The 20,057-nt window shown below is 45.7% G+C and overlaps 1 protein-coding gene across 4 annotated transcripts in view; it reads left to right on the top strand.

Annotated features, from left to right (window-relative positions):
- The window catches only part of HR (HR lysine demethylase and nuclear receptor corepressor), a 128,691-nt gene extending 109,067 nt beyond the window's left edge, over positions 1-19,624 (top strand). For 3 of the 4 annotated variants that reach the window (XM_030201995.1, XM_030201996.1, XM_030201994.1), the window contains exons 14-19: positions 4,315-4,445; positions 7,495-7,617; positions 13,746-13,885; positions 14,199-14,378; positions 17,297-17,422; positions 18,198-19,624. In XM_030201995.1, the coding sequence (XP_030057855.1) occupies positions 4,315-4,445; positions 7,495-7,617; positions 13,746-13,885; positions 14,199-14,378; positions 17,297-17,422; positions 18,198-18,260 (763 nt within the window). In that variant the 3' untranslated portion in view covers positions 18,261-19,624. The remainder of the gene's footprint in view (positions 1-4,314; positions 4,446-7,494; positions 7,618-13,745; positions 13,886-14,198; positions 14,379-17,296; positions 17,423-18,197) is intronic. The other variant, XM_030201997.1, reaches the window with a different exon arrangement.
- The last annotated feature ends 433 nt before the right edge of the window (positions 19,625-20,057 follow it).

Here is a 20,057-nt window from a genome sequence, read left to right as displayed (position 1 = left end):
ATCTTGTTGGGCAGACTGGATGGACTGTGCAGGTCTTTTTCTGCCGTCATCTACTATGTTACTATGTAAAAGAAAAACGCACTGAGCACAAAATATCTACAAAACATCTAGGAAATGGCCATTTTCAAAACAAAAAGATAGACGTTTTTCTGGTTCGAAAATGGTCATGTTTGCCACTTGATGTTTGGACATTTTCAGCAAAATGTTCCAAATCGGATTTAGACATGATATCGAAAATGCCCCGCTATAGGTTGCGTGCACTGCATGCCATAGACCTGGTGTAATTGGGCACGCCTAACTGTAGGCATTTTGATGCTGATTTATGCTAGTGTTCTGTAACAAAATCCTGGTACCAAGATACTGTTATAGAATGAGCACTCAATATGCAAAATTCAGGTGCAAAGGTATAGAATTGCCCCCTAAGTGGATGTGGAAGTTTTAAGGGTCTGAGCCAGTAAGTGTTTCCCATAGACAGAGAATTGGAGAAACGCTTCAGAGCATCACTACAAGATGAAGCTCGACGGACCACCTGTACAGTGAGGAAACCTCCTGGTCGATATTCAAAATGATTTAACTGGCCAGAAACAGCCGCTGACCGGTTAAATCGCTTTATCTAAGTGGGGAGGTTATCAACGTGGGCTACCATTAAGATGAGTTACTTTACAATAACCATGTTGATAACTTTCCCCCTTAGGACCACATCAAGAACTTTGTATTCCAAGTGGTATCAAATTGCAATCAACTACTATTGGGCTCATTTTCTAAAGAGAAGAACGTCCATCTTTCGACATAAATCGGAAGATGGACGTCCTTCTCCCAGGGAACGTCCAAATCAGTATAATTGAAACCCGATTTTGGACATCTCCAACTGCAGTCCATCGCAAGGACGGCCAAAGTTCAAGGGGGCATGTCGGAAGCGTAGTGAAGGCGGGACTTGGGCGTGCCTAACACTTGGATGTCCTTGACCCATAATCGAAAAAAACAAGGACGTCCCTGACGAACACTTGGATGTTTTCACCCGGATGTGTTTTTCTTACAAATAAGGCAGAAAAAGGTGCCCGAAATGACCATATGACCACCGAAGAGAATCGGGGATGACCTCCCGTTACTTCCCCAGTGGTCACTAACCCTCTCCCACCCTCAAAAAACATCTTTAAAAATATGTCGTGCCAGCCTCAGATGCCATACTCAGGTCCATGATAGCGCATTCAGGTCCCAGGAGCAGTTGTAGTGGGTACTGCAGTGCACTTCAGACAGGCAGACCCAGGCCCATACCCCCCCTACCTGTTACATTTGTGGAGGAAATAGCGAGCTCCACCACAAACCCACTGTACCCACATCTAGGTGCCCCCCCTTCACCCGTAACGGCTATGGTAGTGGTTTTAGGGGGGTTTCAGGGGGCTCAGCACACAAGGTAAGGGAGCTGTGTTCCTGGGAGCAATTTATGAAGTCCACTGCAGTGCCCCCTAGGGTGCCCAGTTGGTGTCCTGGCATGTCAGGGGGACCAGTGCACTACAAATGCTGGCTCCTCCCATGTCCAAATGGCTTGCATTAGGATGTTTTTGACATGGACGTCTTTGGTTTCGAAAATCGCTGAAAGTCAGAAACGTCCATGTCTAGGACGTTTATCATAACGAAAGATGGACGTCCATCTTGTTTCGAAAATACAGGTTTCCCCGCCCCTGGATTTCGCCGTTTTGCAAGGACATCCAAATCGGAACTTGGACGTCCCTTTCCAAAATGCCCCTCTACGTGTACCTTTGGAGTGGTGGACTGAAATTGTAGAACTCTGTACCATCAACTCTTACGCCGATTTCAGTCTTATGCCACATTTAAAAAGAATTTGGATTTTAGGTAATGCATGGGGATTTTTGTATGTTTTAGTTTGTAGGAGTGGATATTACATTGTGTGTTTTGTATTTTACCTGCCTCGAGCTTATTTGGTGAGGCGAGTTATCAAGTTATGTAAAGTAAAGCCAACCTTACACAAATAATTTGTCCATGTAAGTTTAGAAATGTATATTCTGATGATCTGAACCGTGGGGAAAGCAGGAAAGACAGCAGCTGCGCAGCAAAACCTACTACCAGACCAAAAACGTAAAGCCCAACACCAGAACCAAGAATTTGCCTTATTACATCTCTGGTGTTTGTTTGAAAGATTATGATAAATCGAGCCCTTAATCTACTAATTTGGCAACACACAAGTACAAACTGTTTCTTTCAACATTCAAGAAACTTTCTTGACCTGATAGAAACTGAGGTGCAGAGAGCAAGATCTAGAAAGAGACAAACGAAAGAAAGGGAGAGAGACAAAGAGTGAGTGAGCAAGTGAGGGAACATTTTTCAGGGTTTGGCGCGGGTTTTTCATGTTCTGACTTGCACAATACATTAGCAACTGCCAGGTTTCTCTGGATTTGTTTACAGAAAAACATGCAGTTTCCTGTAAGTGCTCAGAATGCTTAATTAGAAAAACAGGGTATTTTGGTCACTGGAGGATTAACCCCTGTCCTTTCCATTGTGGGGTTTGAAGTACTAGAAACTGGGACAGTTGTTTAGGCCAAGGATTAGACTGAGCTGAGGTACCAAGGACACTAATGAAGGGTCATTCAAGGATCAAAGCTATCATCTCCATTCAAAGACCAACCACAATTCATCTTGGTGAGGAATCAGAGGCTAAATCAGCCTATGATCTACCTTCTGCAATGCAACTAGCTTGAAGGGTAAAGGGCGTTTGCCTGCCTGCTTACTTTGGAAGGCAAATGGATGGAAGTCATATTGGCAGTGGGGTGTGGGGATTAATTCAGCATAAACTGCCTTTACAATACTTGCTTGCCAAACTACTACCATGTTTTTTCATTACAATGTTACCCAAGATCCTTCTGATATTACTAAATGCATATTTTCTTATATATTTCTTATATATTTCTTATATATTTCTCACATTATTTGCTTGCTAAACTACTATCATGTTTTATCATTATCATATTACCCAAGATACTACTACTACTTAACATTTCTAGAGCGCTACTAGGGTTATGCAGCGCTGTACAGTTTAACAAAGAAGGACAGTCCCTGCTCAAAGGAGCTTACAATCTAAAGGACGAAATGTCAAGTTGGGGCAGTCGAGATTTCTTGAATAGAGGTATAGTGGTTAGGTGCCGAAGGCGACATTGAAGAGGTGGGCTTTGAGTAAGGATTTGAAGATGGGCAGGGAGGGAGCCTGGCGAATGGGCTCAGGGAGTTTATTCCAAGCATGGGGTGAGGCGAGGCAGAAAGGGCGGAGCCTGGAGTTGGCGGTGGTGGGGAAGGGTACTGAAAGGAGGAATTTGTCTTGAGAGCGGAGGTTACGGGTAGGAACGTAAGGGGAGATGAGGGTAGAGAGGTAAGGAAGGGCTGCAGATCGAGTAATTTGTAGGTTAGTAGGAGAAGCTTGAACTGTATGCGGTACTTGATCGGAAGCTAGTGAAGTGATTTGAGGAGAGGGGTGATATGATCCTTCTGCTATTACTAAATGTATATTTTCTCATATATTTCCACTATTCATGATGTATTGTAAGCCACATTGAGCCTGCAAAGAGGTGGGAAAATGTGGGATACAAATGCAACAAACAAATAAAAGGGGATGTCCCCCCCCCCAATACCCACTCCAAACTATGCCTACAGGACCCACCACTTTCAATCAGAGACCAGCCTGACCATGACTAGATTGAGGGGTGAGGGGCAGGAGCGATGCAGGAAAGGATTATCACCTTCATTCAGCGACCTAGCTGTGATCAGTTGAGGGGTGAGGGATTGGAGTGACGCAGGAAAGACCATTCACCTTCATAGATCAGCTTGAGGGGGTGACACAGTGGAGTGAGGCCGGAAGGGCTTGATATTTTATTACTGCCATCACGATGTTTGTTTCATTTAATTCAGACAAACATTTGGAAAGGTCTCAGCCCTGTCTGCCTCCTCTAGTTGTTTGCATGGATTTCCTTTTCGGCTCAGCCACGGGATGTGCTTTTGCTCCTCCTGCCTACTGTCAATGCCAGACCAATGCTCCGGTACGTCCCTCCCCATTAGAAGGCAGGAAGACACAGGCCTCCATTCTCTTCTCTTGTGTTTGGAAGAGAAACAGCAAACAGCTGCCAAGGGGAGTGCCTCACTCTTGACTGGCTGCAGATATATAGCTTTTAATTAATTTTCTATTTCTGGCTCAGGCCGGGAGGTCAGTCTCCTCTCTCTGCATGCAAACCTCAATAACAGAGCAGAAGAGGTTGCAAGTGAATTCCTGCCTACCTGTGGTAACGCTGTATCTTCCTGTCTCCCCAGGACTGAGAATCTGACCTCTAGTCTGCCGCTCCCAGAATACTGCAGGAATGACGGCATGCTGAATCTAGCCTCTTATCTCCCTGCTGAAGAGTCTAGGTCATGGCTGGGGCCCCGAATCAGTGCTGTCTATGGTGAGTCTAGTGTTGTTCCTGTTCAGGTAATGTCTCAGTCGCAAGAGACTGTCTCGGAGCCCCTAGGTCAGGGATCTGCAACATTTTAAAAAAGGAAAGCCATTTTATATGTTTGTCAAAAATGGTTTTGAGAGTCACAATCATGTCATCAATCAGCACACCCATGTAAATCTGTACTACCCCCAACTCTGTGCAGCCAACATGTTTCTCAGTCCCACCCTCAAGCAGTCTGTCTCATTCCCCCATGCCCATCAGGCAGTCAGGCTCTCTTTTCAGTGGCATACTCTCAGCAATATCTCTCTCTCTCTCTTCCCCTCGTCCCAAACTCATCACTCTGTCATCCCCAACAGTCTGTCTCTCCAGTGCCATTATCTCAGTTTCTCTCTCTCTCTCTTTTTCAGTCCCCCCCCCCCCCCCCCCGCCCCCCCCTGCTACCCGTCACAATCTCCCTTCATTCCCCACTTAAGGCCAAGGAGGTTTGACCTAGACTCACACCACAGCACAGTCACTGCTTCCTTTCCCTCCCCCTCTCTCTGTTGCGACCATTTCAGATTTCCTCCCACAGACACAACAGGGCAGCCAAAAATGCTTCTGGGGGAATTCTGAACAGAAGAATTCAAAATTCTCTGCACAATATTTAACATTCTGCAAAATTCTACACACTTTGTAAATGTTTTCTTGTACAGAATTACCACATCATAAGGCCTGACATCTCCCCCCACCCTCAACGTTTTCTCATGCACCAATTTCAGGCCCCTCCCCCCCATTCAGCAAGACCTTTGATCCTGTATCTCCCTATAGTTCCCTTTCAATACACATATCCCACTGTTTCTTTCCCCAGCACATACTGCCCCTCATTCACGTAGCTCTAGATTTCCTTCCTCCCCACCTCACTATATATCCACACCTTTTGTTCTTCCTCCCATTACATATCTACCATGCTTCAGAGATCCCCACCTCTATGCCCCCCTCCTCCGGCGAAGCTCATCACAGCATGCTCAAGTAACCCCCCCCCCCCCCCCCCCCCCGGCTTGCTCAAGTAACCCTACCCCTGGCACTCCCACCGTACTTTACTTAAGTAACCTGACCTCCTACCCCTTTGATACACATCCCCAGCTTGCTCCAGTGAATCCTATCCCCTTGGTATGTACACATACACATGGCTCAAGTAATCAACCTTCACCCTTGCTCCTTCCTCTAACAACTTCCACCCCTGTGGGATACCACATCCAGGTTTCTTCAGTGACCTTTATCCCCATCTTGCTCCAGTGACCCCTAATCCTGAGGCACACTTCCCCTCAGCTTGCTCCATACCTCAACCTGCTGGTCTTTCCTTCCTGCCTCGATCGCAGTAGCAAGAGACGAAGGTGAGCGGCTGCACTTTGGGCCGCATCCTCCTCTACCATCCTAGGCCCGATTGTTCATTTGAACTGTGAGGCAGCATGGAGGCCTGCATGGTTCAAATCAACCGTCAGGCCTACGACAGGAGTTGCACAGAATTCCCCCAGGAATAATATGCCGCCTCCTGACTTTTAGCCAGTACTAGCTGATGATTCTTCCTCCTTCGACTGAGATCTGTGGGACTGATGGCCACCCTCATTCCGTTGCAGTACATTCTCTTCCAGCTGGGGTTGTTTGGGCTGATGAGGATGCCCTTCCCTGCAGGTGACCCAAGTTACTGAGTTGAGCATGGTAGCAAAGCAGGAACCACCATGTGAGGTTTGGGAGTTGTGGGTTGCCAACTCCTCCCCTAGAACTTTCAAGAAAGCTTTCTGTCTGTGTGATGACTCCAGAAGCCTTACAGAAACAGATCACTTTTTTGAAGCAGCAGTTTCCGTCAGTCACAGCTGAGGACTTTTTTCTTTGATGCCCACCCCACACCCTCCCCAACAGACCCTAGTGTGGTCACCACAGTGACAGTCCTCAGCTGGGGAACAGGTACCAGATCTCCTTCTGGAACTCTATAATTCTGGGCCCTGAATCTGGCCATTTTATGTCACCCTTAAGCAATGATCTTCACCCCATTCTCCCCTCCTAACGTGGGGCTATAAGCAGTTCCAGTCCTATCTGATTCGGGAACAGAAGACATGAGGCGAGAACCAAATCAGGGGCCTTGCACCTGAGCCACTAAGCTTGCCTGAACCAGTCCACTTTTAATCCATTTGTTTCACTACCACTCCACTCCCACTCTTCTTACTATCAAACCTATTTTAGGTGAATATTTAAGAAAACTCTTCAGCAATCCAAACCTCCACATTTCCATTTCACACCCAGTAAATGGTACAGCCAAAAACAAAAATCCAGAATTGTGCAAAAAAGATTTTCCTTTGCACAAGACAAGTATCTTGCCACTGATTTATGAAAGTCCAGCCAGACCTAAACAATTGCAGGTGACATCAGGGGGCCCCAGCTATTTCCTGGCTTGGTTGCTCTATGCCACTGCGGTATACTGCCCTGCAGACCAGCTTTGTTTGATTTCTGAGCTCAGCCTCTGGTCCTCAGCTGATATTCAAAAGAGCACTTGTGCAGTCATCGGTTGTGCTGACTACACAAATGTTTCTTTAAAATGATGATGGATATATACATCATCATACAGCCAGTTATCCATCCAAAACTGGTTTGAGCTTTGGGACATTCCAGGGGCAGTGCCATCTAACCATATAGCTTATAGGTTTAAACGGCGTAATGGTGGGCACCTAAATTCGGCAGAGATGTGGATAAATTATAGGGAGCCCTGCCCATGATGCACCCTTGTGCATTTATGCACTGTATAGGTTATGCACAGCATTACAGAACTGCAGTTAGGCACCCTGCTGATATTTTTGTAATAAGTGTACATTATATTCTAGAAATGTACACATGCAAGGGGCTTGTAAATGTGGTCCTTTAGATCAGTGTTTCCCAAGTCCAGTCCCGGAGTACCCCTTGCCAGTCAGGTTTTCAGGATATCCACAATGAATATGCATGAACTTGGTTTGCATGCACTGCCTCCATTATAATGCAGGGTTTTAAGCAGGCTCTGTACCTGTCATTTCTGGATATTTTCTAGGTGAGAAAGCCGACGAAAGGAATATTGGGACAAAACCCCTCACAGCACAGGCTGCTGATTTCCTGAACATCTTGGTGTATGTCGAGGCAATTCCTCTTTGTGACCGGCACAGTATCCTGCAAGGTATCAGCCTTTTTTTCTCTGTAACTGGCAAGGTATCCAGCAAGGTATGAATCTTCTCTGGATAAGGTTACCAAATGGGTTAGTTTTGCACATACGATGACAGTAATGAACCTCACTTCCAAATTCACTGCTAACGCTTGCCGTGGTACTTGGATCATTGCCAGAGTTTCCTTGTGGAGTGTTTAGGATGTAATATACATAGGCAACTGATCCAGGTGTGCTGGGAAGCTGTACTTAATAGGGATGGGTAATCCACCTGGGTGGATGAACAGCAAAATCCCACGGAATGCACAAAACAGGAGAAAAAGTGGGAAATGGACCAATGACTCCAGAGACTGGGACAACTGAGTGGAACAGGAAAACTTTATTACGGACTCGACACAGATCTGTGTTTCGGCCACAGGCCTGCCTCAGGAGTCTTTGTAGCGTGGGTTCGGGTGTAGAGCCGCTTTGTCTAGGTGGTCTTGAAAAAGACCTTTGAATTCAAAAAAAGGAAGGAGCAGCGCATCAAGTGGCCAAAATGCACGGTATGTAAAACTGTGCATTTTGGCTGCTTGACGCGCTGCTCCTTCCTTCCTCCAGGCCCCCACCCTCAAAGCACAAAAACCCTGGTGGTCTAGTGGGACCACTCTCTATCTGCCCCCCCTCTACCCCCCGGCGGCCTACCTCTCTGTAGTGGTGGTAGTAGTTGGAGGAGGGAGGGACTACCATTCCCTCCTTCCTCTTCAGGGCCTTCCCAAAATGGCAGTGTCCTGCCCTGCCCAGTGCATCCTAGCCGATGCTCTTTGCCTTGGTGACAAAAACAAAGTTAAAGACACCGTATCTCAGATCAAGGACAATTGCTCCACAATTAGAAACTTTCCAACCAACTTCAGGAGCAAACTAGTCGATACAAAAAAATCCTTATCAACACTTTTTTCCATCAGTTCTCTCCAAAGAGATGCATTGCACCCTACAGTAGACCTCCTGCTCAGCATCAGAACTATCAACCGTATGCTCAGAAGCAGAGGACCAGGAAATGTAAGCAAAACCTCATCTCAAAACTCTCAAAAGTAACCCTACCTTTTGACACACTGCGAGGGAGGATAGGGGCGGGGAGGAGGCTGGAGGTTCATTCACTTTGTTCCTGCTGGTGAGAGATCACATCCAAGCAATGTGTTCCCAGTATCATCTCCATGGGTTACCATCTGAACTTCATGGACCAACCACTTCCACCACCCTCGAGGGCACCACACCAGTGTATTCCCTTCTGGCAACAGAACTCGATACTTTCCTCCTCATTAACACAGGACTGTATTTGGAGGACTCCCGTTCAGCTTAGAGGGAACAGTGCTCACTGCACCCACTTGTATCTTACTTCAAAAGGGACCTTAGGAACCTGCATCCTCCACTCCAGGAACCAGTGCTATCCTGGGATCTCAATATAGTTTTGCACAGTCTGTTGAAAGAGCTGTTTGAATCACTAGGCCTGTCCTCTCTGAAGCACCTCACCTGGAAGATGTTTTTTTCTCACAACCATTGCCTCAGCAAGAAGAGTCAGTGAATTGCAGGCCTTGGTCACTTACTCCCTATACACTCAGTTCTTCCACAACAGAATAATTATTCACACACACTCAAAATTTCTCCACAAAGTGGTGTCCAAGTTCTACATGAACTAGTCTATTGTCTTGCCTGCCTTCTTTCCATCACCTCAAGCATTGACAGCCAAGCAGGCCCTACACACACTAGACTGCAGGTGCACCCTTCTTTATTACCTGAGGCACACCAAAGCCTTGTGCAGATCCACTCAACTGTTTGTCACGTACAATCCCAACAACCTAGGTCTCCCAGCTTCTGAACGACCCCATCTCCAGCTGGGTTTCAAATTTCATTGACTTCTGCTACCAGAAAACTGGACTAGCCCCTCCAGGTCACAGAGATGCCCAGCAACTCCAGACCACTGCCTCCGCAGTAACCCATGACAGATCCACTCCTCTGTAGGACGTTTTCAAGGCTGCCATCTGGGCTTGCTCCTAACATTTGCTAAGCACTACTGTCTAGACACATCCAGTACCCAGGACGTGATGTTTGCCCAGTTTGTTCTCTGGAACCTCTTTGCCTACTGATATAGCTTCCAACCACTCATCAGCCACTGCAGCTTGGAACTCACCAGCAGGCATGCCTGCATCTCCCCTGCTTTCCTCTGGAGACATCAGAGTTGCTTACCTGTAATCTCTGTAGACAGCAGGGGAATAAAGCCATACTTACCTGCTCTCCACCCCACTCCCAATTAGAATTCACCACTCGACAGCTTGAAGACAAAACTGAGAAGAAAGGGGGAGCCTCAGCAAGTGCGGGAACTCTAGCATATGCTCAGTAAGCCAATAGGCTTACTTAGTTAGAGGAGAGCACCAGCAGACAGATCAGGCAGAGAGATTTCACCATCAACTGTGCCTACAGTCCCCTGCTGTCTACAGAGAACCTCTGTTACAGGTAAGCAACTCTGCTCTTTCTGTCAAATTTTCTTTGTTTATGACTGCATTTCTTGGTACTGGAAGATCTACTGCCTGGTAACTATCCAGGTATGAATCTGTTTTCTCTCTGTGACCAGCACAAGATCCACCCAAATGTGAATCTTACTTTATATGCTTTTTCTGGGAGTAGCAATAGACAAAACTGTGAGGACAGCTTTGACATTAAAGACTTCCTGATATCCTCCTTGAGCTGTCCTCACTTTTTTGTCCATTGCTTTTGTTGCATGTGAGGGTTTTCCTCCTTCTTTTTGTTTTCTGGGACTAGCACCATCTCCAGTAAAGTCCAAATCTTTGAATATTTGCTTGTGAGGATATAGACAGTTGGTCTTAGATATTTGGGGAAGCTAAAGTGAGGCAGGACAGATTTAAATCCTTGGGATTAGGATAAACCTGTGTCAGTGGGGGCACTTTTCGACACAGCAGTGTGTGTGTGTGTTTGTCTCCCTCTCTGCACAGCCATAAAGCATCTCATCTCTGTGTGTCTTCCTGTCCCCCAAGCCATGCAGTGTCGTCTCTTTCTCCTCCCAGCCATGCAGCATCTCCTCTGTATGTTTGTCTTCCTCTTCCCAGCAGTGCAGCATCTCCTCTATCTCCCTCCCTCAGCCTTGCAGTATCTCCTCTGTGTGTCTATGTCTCTCACCCCCAGCCATGCAGCATCAGCATCACCTCTGTATGTGTCTGTTTATCTACACCCCCAGGCATGTATAACCCAGGTTCGAAAAAAACCCAACCAGAGTCACAGGGAAAACCTAATTTATTTTCTCTCTCTCTCCGGTCACAGTGTCATAGGAGATCGTGCTCGCACCGCACTCAAGTCCCAAATTGCCTGTAGTTGAGCTGGGAAGTGGGTAAATGGTCCAGAATAATGATCTGAGGTATTGGGAATTGGGCAGGGATATTTCTTGGATACACTCTCCTTTCAGCCTAAGTCCAGGCGTTCATCTCTCGCACCAAAGACCACTCTGCACTCCTGGACTTTGTAGAACACAAATAACTTTACTGGAACTTCTGCAACTGGCAGTTAAACTCTTCTGAACTGTTTATATATATTATACATCCAAGACCATCCGTGATAATCTCGGTCACTTCCTTCACTCTTTGGTTAAGCCAATACTGTACATATTTACACAGACTCCTGTCATTCACCTATCCTGTTGTGTCAGGAATAAATCCATGGCTGTTTCTGTTACTCCTGATATCAATCCGGACTCTTTCAGGCACAGACCCTTTAGGCTGTCCTTCTAGCAGTGCATCTTGCAGGGCTACACTCCGGCCTTGGATTGGCTCCCCCTGTCTTTGTCCTGCTTCCATGCTGGATTTCATTTATCCACCTAGGTTATCAATAGAAATCAAACAAAATAAAACATGGAAAAGAAAATAAGATGATACCTTTTTTTATTGGACATAACTTAATACATTTCTTGATTAGCTTTCGAAGGTTGTTGCCCTTCTTCGTCAGATCGGAAATAAGCAAATGTGGTAGCAGATAGTATATATAAGAGAAACATCAAAGCATTACTTTGGCAGTCTGACAGAGTGGGAGGGTGGGGTTATGCATGGGGACATCCAAAGCATTTCATTGATATTCTAACAGGATGGGTGTGGGTAGGTGAGAGGAGGGTGATAAACAGAGAAATACAATTTTATGGTTTACAATGGGCTAGAAAATCCAGATCCTTGTTAAGTCCTGTTTGTTGGGTGTCAAAATATTCAATCATTCTTATTTCAAAGGTCTTACATTCCTGTATTGTTTTAAAATTACCTTTCAGTATTCTTACTGTGAAATCACTGATGCAGTGTTCTGGTCTTGTGAAGTGTTGGCCCACAGGGGTGGGGGCTTGACTGGCACCGGCTATTTTCATGTGATGTCTGTGCAGATTGAATCTTGTCTTAAGCATCTGGCCTGTTTCTCCAATATAGCATCCTTTGTTACATTTTTTATCCACCTGAAGCTCTGTCTCCTGTAAGCCTGTATTTATTTCTCTCACTTCAGAATCCTCTAATGCTCCGAAGGGTCCTGGCAGGGGTACAGGCAACCAAAGACCTTGTGTACCTCACTTCAGACTCTTTTATGACTTTCCAAACTCCATCCCTGCTGTCACTCTCTACAGGGATTTACTTTACTTCTGCAACTTCTCTGCCAACCCCTCCCCTGGGCAGGCCTCCAACTCTCTCTCTCCTCAACCAACTGGCAGGGAACTTTCTCCCCCCCCCCCCCCCACTCCCCAGGGCCTCTGGAAGAATCTAACACAACTTTTAGTAATACCCATATCATGGGGGTATTATACATGCATTTGCTCTGTATGTGCATGGCACCTTCTCCCCTAAGCCATGTAGTGTCTCCTCTCTTCCCCCCTCCCCAACCATGCAGCATCATCTCTGTGTATGTATGTCTCCCTCAGCTAGGAAGCGTATCCTCTGTGTGTGTGTCTTTCCCCACCTGCCATCCTTGATTTGTCTGTCTCTCCACCCCACCCCACCATCCAACATCACCTTTCTGTCTTTCTCTCCCCCTACCATGCAGCATCTCTGTCTTTCTCCCCAATCCCAACCATCCAGGATCTCTTCTCTGTCTCTGTCTCCCCCCTCTACTCAAAGTTGCCCCAATGCCTCTCTCACCCACCATCCAACATTGCCCATCTCTCTCTCTTTCCTTCCCCCACTATACAGCTTTGTCCCTCTTGTCTCGCCAATTGTTCTGTCTCTCTCCTTTTCCTCCCCACCTACTCACGAGCTCATAGACACCTCCATCTGGCCATAATAAGAAAAGCAAACTGAGAGCTTCCCCTCCCACCTGCATGATGCGCTGACTCCCAGATTCGGTGGCAGCAAATAAACAGAAACTGTATGGGGGGAGGGGCATAGAGCTCTAAGCGCTGCTGCTGGCTCTGCTGGGTCTCCCTGAACAGGAAGTTACATCATAAGAGACAGGACCGGCAGAGCTGGAAGTGGCGCGCAGAGCTCCATGACCCCGTGCACAGTTTCTGTTTATGTTCCGCCACTGAGTCGGGGAGGCAGCAGGTCGGGCAGATGGGGAGGGGAAGTTCTTAGTTTGTTTTTTGTTGATGCCATTGCAGATTTCAATACATTAACCCAGCAGATGCACAAGTGATCACAAGGAGAAAAGGAAGGTCATGCTTGGGTTGGAGAGGCTTAGCCTTCCCAAGCCTCTTATACGGGTCTAAGGAGATTTACATCCGTTGGCAAACTGGATGGACCGCTTGGCCTTTATTTGCCATCACGTTCTATGTTTCTGTGTTCCCGTGTGGGGAAGGAGAGAATGTTGGGTTCAATGTTCCTTCTAAATGTAAGCTATGTGGAAGTCCTCTGCCTGTGATCCATCTGCAGGATGTGCTGCAGTCCTCTTCCAGTTTAAATGCGTGGGCCATATGGATTCTGTAAAACTCCCATAGGATCTGCCTGCCTAGTGAGGTTTAAATTCTGGGAGGGCTGCAGCACACCCCACAGTCTGAACACAGACTCTGGCAAAGCTTAGAGGAGACATTGCTGATGGAGCGACTGTACCACACTTTAACACATACAGGTTGAGAGACAATGTCTAGGGGAGGTGGGTTGACTGAATCACAGTTTAACACTGTCCCCCTGGTTCTACAGATATTCTAGAAAGAGTGGAAGCTGACGGAATGGACAGTGTTCTAAAGGAGCGTCTCTGGGACGCAAAATGCAGACCAGGAGCATTGTGGCATATCTTTCAGGCAGAAGACTCTGAGTGCATCCAGTCATTCTTGCAAAAGGTGAGAAACTGTCTGGCTTTGTGTATTCAGCTTAGCATAGCCAAAAGGGAGCAGTTCTGGCAGGAAGGAGGGCTACAGCCCTGTTTGTGCAGATCCAGCACCACCTAAAGGGAATGGTACAGCCCTGATATGCTGACTCGGCGAAGTACAGCCCAATCGACCCTACAGCCTGGCTGAAATCGTGCTGGGCTCTGACACGTGCATTTTGGGGGTGAATGTCCTGGAAAGAGGATTAATCTGTGTCACTTCTTCTGTTTATACTAATTTGTCATCAATAAAAAGGTTGAACCTAATCAGTGCCCTCTTCTCCCAGCAGCTGAATGCAAACCAGAGCCAGCAAACTGGACCTCAGACTGATCCCTCTGGCCACACCTCGCACTACTTGGACTTATCCTTACGGAAACAGCTGCGTGAGGATTTGGGGGTGAAGTGCCGGGCTCTCCTTCAGTTTCAAGGAGATGCTGTTCTAATACCTGCTGGATGTCCATACCAGGTGCCAAACTAAGCATCAATCACATTGCTTGCATTAGATAATGCCAGTTGCATGAGAGCGGAGCCCATGTTATTGATACTTCTGTAAAGGGTTGAGAATTACTATCTGTGTTGACTACAATTATTCAACTGTGTTAGCATGTATGATTACTTATAAACAATTTTAAAGATAATTTAATTGTAGTATAAATTTATATTCTGCTTAACTAGTGTAGTAGCTCAAGGGCAGATAACAATCAAATCAATTCATCTTAAAAAGCTACCAAATGCAGAGGGATGCTGGCAAAGTACAAACTGAACAATATTCAATGCTCTTTAACCAGCCAGGAACGGCTCCTGGCTGGTTAAATAGCACTTAACTGGCTAAACGCTAAGATTCAGTGCGAGATAGAAAGTTAATCTCTGGGATCAATTTCAAGCCTTTCAAACACATCCAGTTCTGAATATTATATCAACCGTATAAGAGTACTATGAGATTTAATACAGGTGAAGAATTTTATAGGATTGGAGACAATGATGATCCTTCTGATACTCCACAAAATAAATGCCAGCTTTTCTTCTATGATACCCTCATTGACTATTTAAAACAACAACAACAAAAAAAGAAACCTTTCAAATCACTGCAGGATCTTACCATCTAGTCCCATAGCACTCAGTTCTTCCAGCAATATGACTTAGTTTGCCAAATCAAATGCTGCTGTCAAATTCAATTGCATTACAAAATTGTGTTTACATTGATCAAGTTGGATCATTAAGTTTCTCAAAAGAGCCTCATGTAAAATCTCTGTACTGTGCTGACTCCTGAAGCCAGACTGAGTTCCGTCCAGTAAATTGATTTTTTTCACTATGTTTCTCTAATATATCCATGATAATTGCTTCAGATAGTTTGACTATAAATGTAGTTGTATACAAAACGTATAACCAGCCAAAACACCATGGGTGAAGGTAGGGTACAAACATTTACAATAAACAAAAAACATAATAATGGACAAACTCAGAAGAAAAAGATGTAAAATAGCAAAAAAAAAAAAAAAAAAAACTTACAAAAATTAACACTTTTAAATAAAGAGGCCTTTAAAAACCTACTAAAATCACCATCATCTGCATTATATAATGTGATTGGTAGCATGTTCCACAGGGAAGGCATGTAACAAGAAAAGGCTTGTGCACTGGTTAGAATAAGCCTACCATCAACCAACGGAGCCAAAGTGTATGCAGAGTGGGAACAAGGGTGCAACGGCCGACTCATTATGTACGGCTGAAGAAGCGAATGTAAACAATCAAGATGGTGGGCCCTTTATTCAGAAAATGCTAAACACCTAAATGTGTGCCTTATTTTCAGCCAAACTGAGGAGCATAACTTGTCAGCTAAAAATTCATCTTAATTTAGGAGCTTAAAACTTATGCTCATAAATTTTGGCCTGCCATTAGATTTATGAGGCTAATTTGCAAGCCTAGGGCTGATAATCAGCGCTAAGCTTCTAACTTCTTTTTTCCACCCTAAATCCACCCCTGTTGTCGCCCACTTTTTATGCTTCTAAATTTAAGGGTTCAATGAAATTTTGAGTAAAACTTATACACTCAGCCCTAGTAAAGTTTCAAAGAGGCCAATTTATGAGCATAACTCTCAATGGGGTCCTTTTACTACAGTGTGCTAACGATTAGCGTGCGCTAAATGCCATACCCTTGTATTCCTATGGAAAATGCCATACCCTTGTATTCCTATGGGCTGTATGGCATTTATTTATTTAGATTTTGCTCACACCTTTTTCATTAGTAGCTCAAGGTGCATTACTTTCAGGTACACTGGATATTTCTCTGTCCCAGGAGGGTTCACAATCTAAGTTTCTACCTGAGGCAATGGAGGGCTAAGTGACTTGCCCAAGATCACAAGGAGCAGCAGTGGGGATTTGAACCAGCCACCTCTGAATTGCAAGACTGGTGCTCTAACCACTCCTCCACTCAGCAACATTCCATGTAGAATCACCAATAATAGCAACATTCCATGTAGAATCTCAAATAGTAGCAACAGAATCTCAAATAATTTATTTGGATTTTGCTCACACCTTTTTCAGTAGTAACTCAAGGTACACTGGACATTTCTCTGTCCCAGGAGGGCTCACAATCTAAGTTTGTACCTGAGGCATTTAGCATGCACTAATCATTAGTGTGCCTTAGTAAAAGGACCCCAAAGTTGTGGGCTAAATAATTTACTGTAAGTACTGTATTGTGCTATTTTGAAAACTTTCAATTAAAAAAAAAAAGGTCCCCAAAGTTAGGAACATAAAACCTTTGAATACTGAGCCCAGTATGTCTTTGTACAGGACACCTGGACCACAATCCAGATCATAATTGCCTTTAGCAAATATCCAGGTGCTTTCTGAAACTTCTTTTCTAGTGATTATATCAGCTGTTTCCCAGAGGCAATCAGCTATAGCACAATGTAATGAAATGTGATCTGGTTCCTTGTTGAAAGATGGTTTTTGCTCATGGAATCTGTTCACCCACTCTTTTTGGGAATTTGTTGCCACAATAATTTTTTTGGTAGCACAGATTCTGTCATTTGCATTTATACTGTGTTTTCTGTGAAGCACAAAGTGCCAAATGGCCATTTTTTCTGGGCAAGAATTGACTCCACTCTTTTCCTCCTGGCTCAGGGGTACAGGATTGAGAGACGGTTCTGATTTGTAGGTAGTATTGGAATTATTTATGTTTGCTGATCTTTAAGAACTGACAACTGAGACAACAGTAATTAGAGTAAAGTCCTGTCTGCCAATCTCTCACTTTGAATATAGGAGCGATAACTATCTAGTGCATTTTATAAGCACAAGCTAAAACCGGTTGCTTCTCTTGCCGCTGTTGTCTCTTTTCCTGGGGATCTCTGTAACCTGCTGCCTCTCCTTCTTCCCCCCTCCACAGGTGCAATGCTTCAGCAGTAACATCGGTGTCACCCAGGGCTTCCTTTCACCAGAAAATGCTGCCTACTCCGCTCACTTGTTGCGCACTGGAAGACATTCAACTAGTGCCCAGAGTCTTTATCCTCAGGTCAGTCACTCCTTGCCGCCCCACACACAGCTACCCTGCAGCATCGACTGCTATTCTAGTACAGAGATCCTTGCAGATAGCTCTACCATTATACACTTTCACCCTGCAGTACCCACTGCTGTCCCAGTATAGAGACCCTCACACATAGTTCTGCCTATGCACCTCACTCCTGCCCTGAACTACCTACTGGTATTCCAGTTCAGAGACCCTCACACATAGTTCTGCCTATGCAGCTCACTCCTGCCCTGAACTACCCACTGGTGTTCCAGTTCGGAGACCCTCACACATAGTTCTGCCTATGCACCTCACTCCTGCCCTGAACTACCCACTGGTATTCCAGTTCGGAGACCCTCACACATAGTTCTGCCTATGCACCTCACTCCTGCCCTGAACTACCCACTGGTGTTCCAGTTCAGAGACCCTCACACATAGTTCTGCCTATGCTCCTCACTCCTGCCCTGAACTACCTACTGGTATTCCAGTTCGGAGACCCTCACACATAGTTCTGCCTATGCACCTCACTCCTGCCCTGAACTACCCACTGGTATTCCAGTTCAGAGACCCTCACACATAGTTCTGCCAATGCACTTTACTCTTGCCTGCAGCATCCACTGCTATCCCAGTACTGAAACCCTCATACATACTGTCAGTGTTCCTCATTTCCACTGTGCAGCACTCCTGCTATTTTAGCACTGAAATCTCCACACAGCTCTGCCAGGGCAGCAGCTCATTGGTACACTCTAACGCCTATGATCTTGTCTCTTTCTCTTTGCAGATGGAAGGTGCTATATTTGGTGCTGTGAAGGATGCCATGGAAACACTGCAGAGATACATCTGAAAACAACAGCTCAGACAACACTGGGGAAGAGAGGGATGCATCTGTGCTTGGGCTCTTGAAAATGAAGCCAAGGGATACAGAAGCACACTGGAGAGCCTATGCATTATCCCTTCTTGTGATGGCACGACAAGCTGCTGCATTTCTCTGAAGAGAACAGCAGGAAAGAACCCCTGAAGTCCAGAAGAAAGACTCTTTAGTGTCCCTCCTAAATACCTACTACCCAGCATCATTGGGTAGACACATGCTGAAACAGTGTGTGTGAGCACAAATGCGTGCCCGAGATAAGCTCCGGGCACGCAAGTAGATTGCTTTGTAAAACAGTGAGGGGATATATACATGTCTCTGATTGATCCACCAACCACAGATATGGCAGTCTGCCATTTTCTAACAAATACTTAAGAAAATATGCCTCCACCCAATGCTGCAATGTATCACGATGAACACTAGAGGCCAGCTGTGCCTCGCTGCTAGCATCACTGTGGTTGGGTGCCGTTTACTGTGGCAACATCACACTGGGTGCAGATCACTGTGGTGACAACTCACCATGTGCTAATCACTGTGGTGACATCACACTGGTGCTGATTAATGTCGTGATGTCATGCTTTGAGGCAAATGGCTGTGGTGATATTACACTGGGTGCTGATTACTGTGGTGACATCATTTTGGAGGCCAGTCGCTGTGGTGACATCACACTAGATGTTGATTAGAGTAGTGACATCACACTCAGTGCTCCTCACTGTGATGCCCTCACGCTTGGTGCCAGTCACTACAGCGACAGCACACTGGTGCTCACACTAAGGAAATTTGTTAATTATAAACCATTCAGGGTGATGATTTCTGCCCAATGGTGCTTGAGGCAGCTGAGAAATTCAGTTTTGGAAACTCATAAAGACCTCTTTCTGTTTACATATGTTATAATACACATCCGTAGAATCAGAATCATATAGTTATCTCAGTTACCATTGCACTCTGTCTCTAGAGCCAAGGTCCTCAGATTGAAAAGCCCCCTCCCCCAACTGCGTGCATATGTGAGGGTGTTAGAAACAGGGGCCATGATGGAGCACAGATGTGGAAAAACCTCTGTGCAGGAGATCATCACATCATGAAAGACAAAAGAGTGTGGTAAAGAGGAAGCAGGAGAGGAGAAGGAAACAGAAAAAAATTGGGAGCGAGGATAGAGAGTCCTTTCTAACCTTGCTATATCACTAAAGTAAGCCTTCCCCCTGCTTGCCCCGGCATGAGCCTTCCCTCTGGTGCAACTTCCTGTTCATGGAAGACTCAAAGCTGGCACAGGCAAGGGGAATGAGTTGCTGCTCACTGCTGGTGAAGACCTAAAGGATTTAAAAGTACTGGGGTTTGGGGGAGTGGAGTTAAGTGACCCTCTCCAATCACCTGGGGGGAAGGAGAGATGCTGGGCAGGAGAGGGGGTGGTGGGGTTGTTGTGCTCTTCCACTTTGGGCTCAGGCCCACCCAAAATTGGGTATCTGGCTATGTCCCTTGCTTGGGACACACCCAGCTGGTCAGGTTTTTCAGGATGTCAATGAATATGCATGAGAGATTTGCATGCACTACCTCCATTATATGCAAATATCTCTCCTGCATATTCACTGTGACTGCATGACTGTCCTAAAAAGCTGACTAGTTGGGTGTGTCCCAAAGACTGGGTTGAGAATCCCTTCTGCAGACTCTTGAGAGATTATCTGCAGCTCCTTGATTTTCCTGGGTTTTCTCTTAGTACAGTGATTCTCAACCCAGTCCTTGGGACACACCTAGTCGGTCAGGTTTTCAGGATGTCCA

The sequence above is a fragment of the Microcaecilia unicolor genome, chromosome 4 (assembly GCF_901765095.1).
Source record: "Microcaecilia unicolor chromosome 4, aMicUni1.1, whole genome shotgun sequence".
Taxonomy (NCBI): Eukaryota; Metazoa; Chordata; class Amphibia; order Gymnophiona; family Siphonopidae; genus Microcaecilia; species Microcaecilia unicolor.
This window is presented reverse-complemented; position numbering and strand designations above follow the sequence as displayed.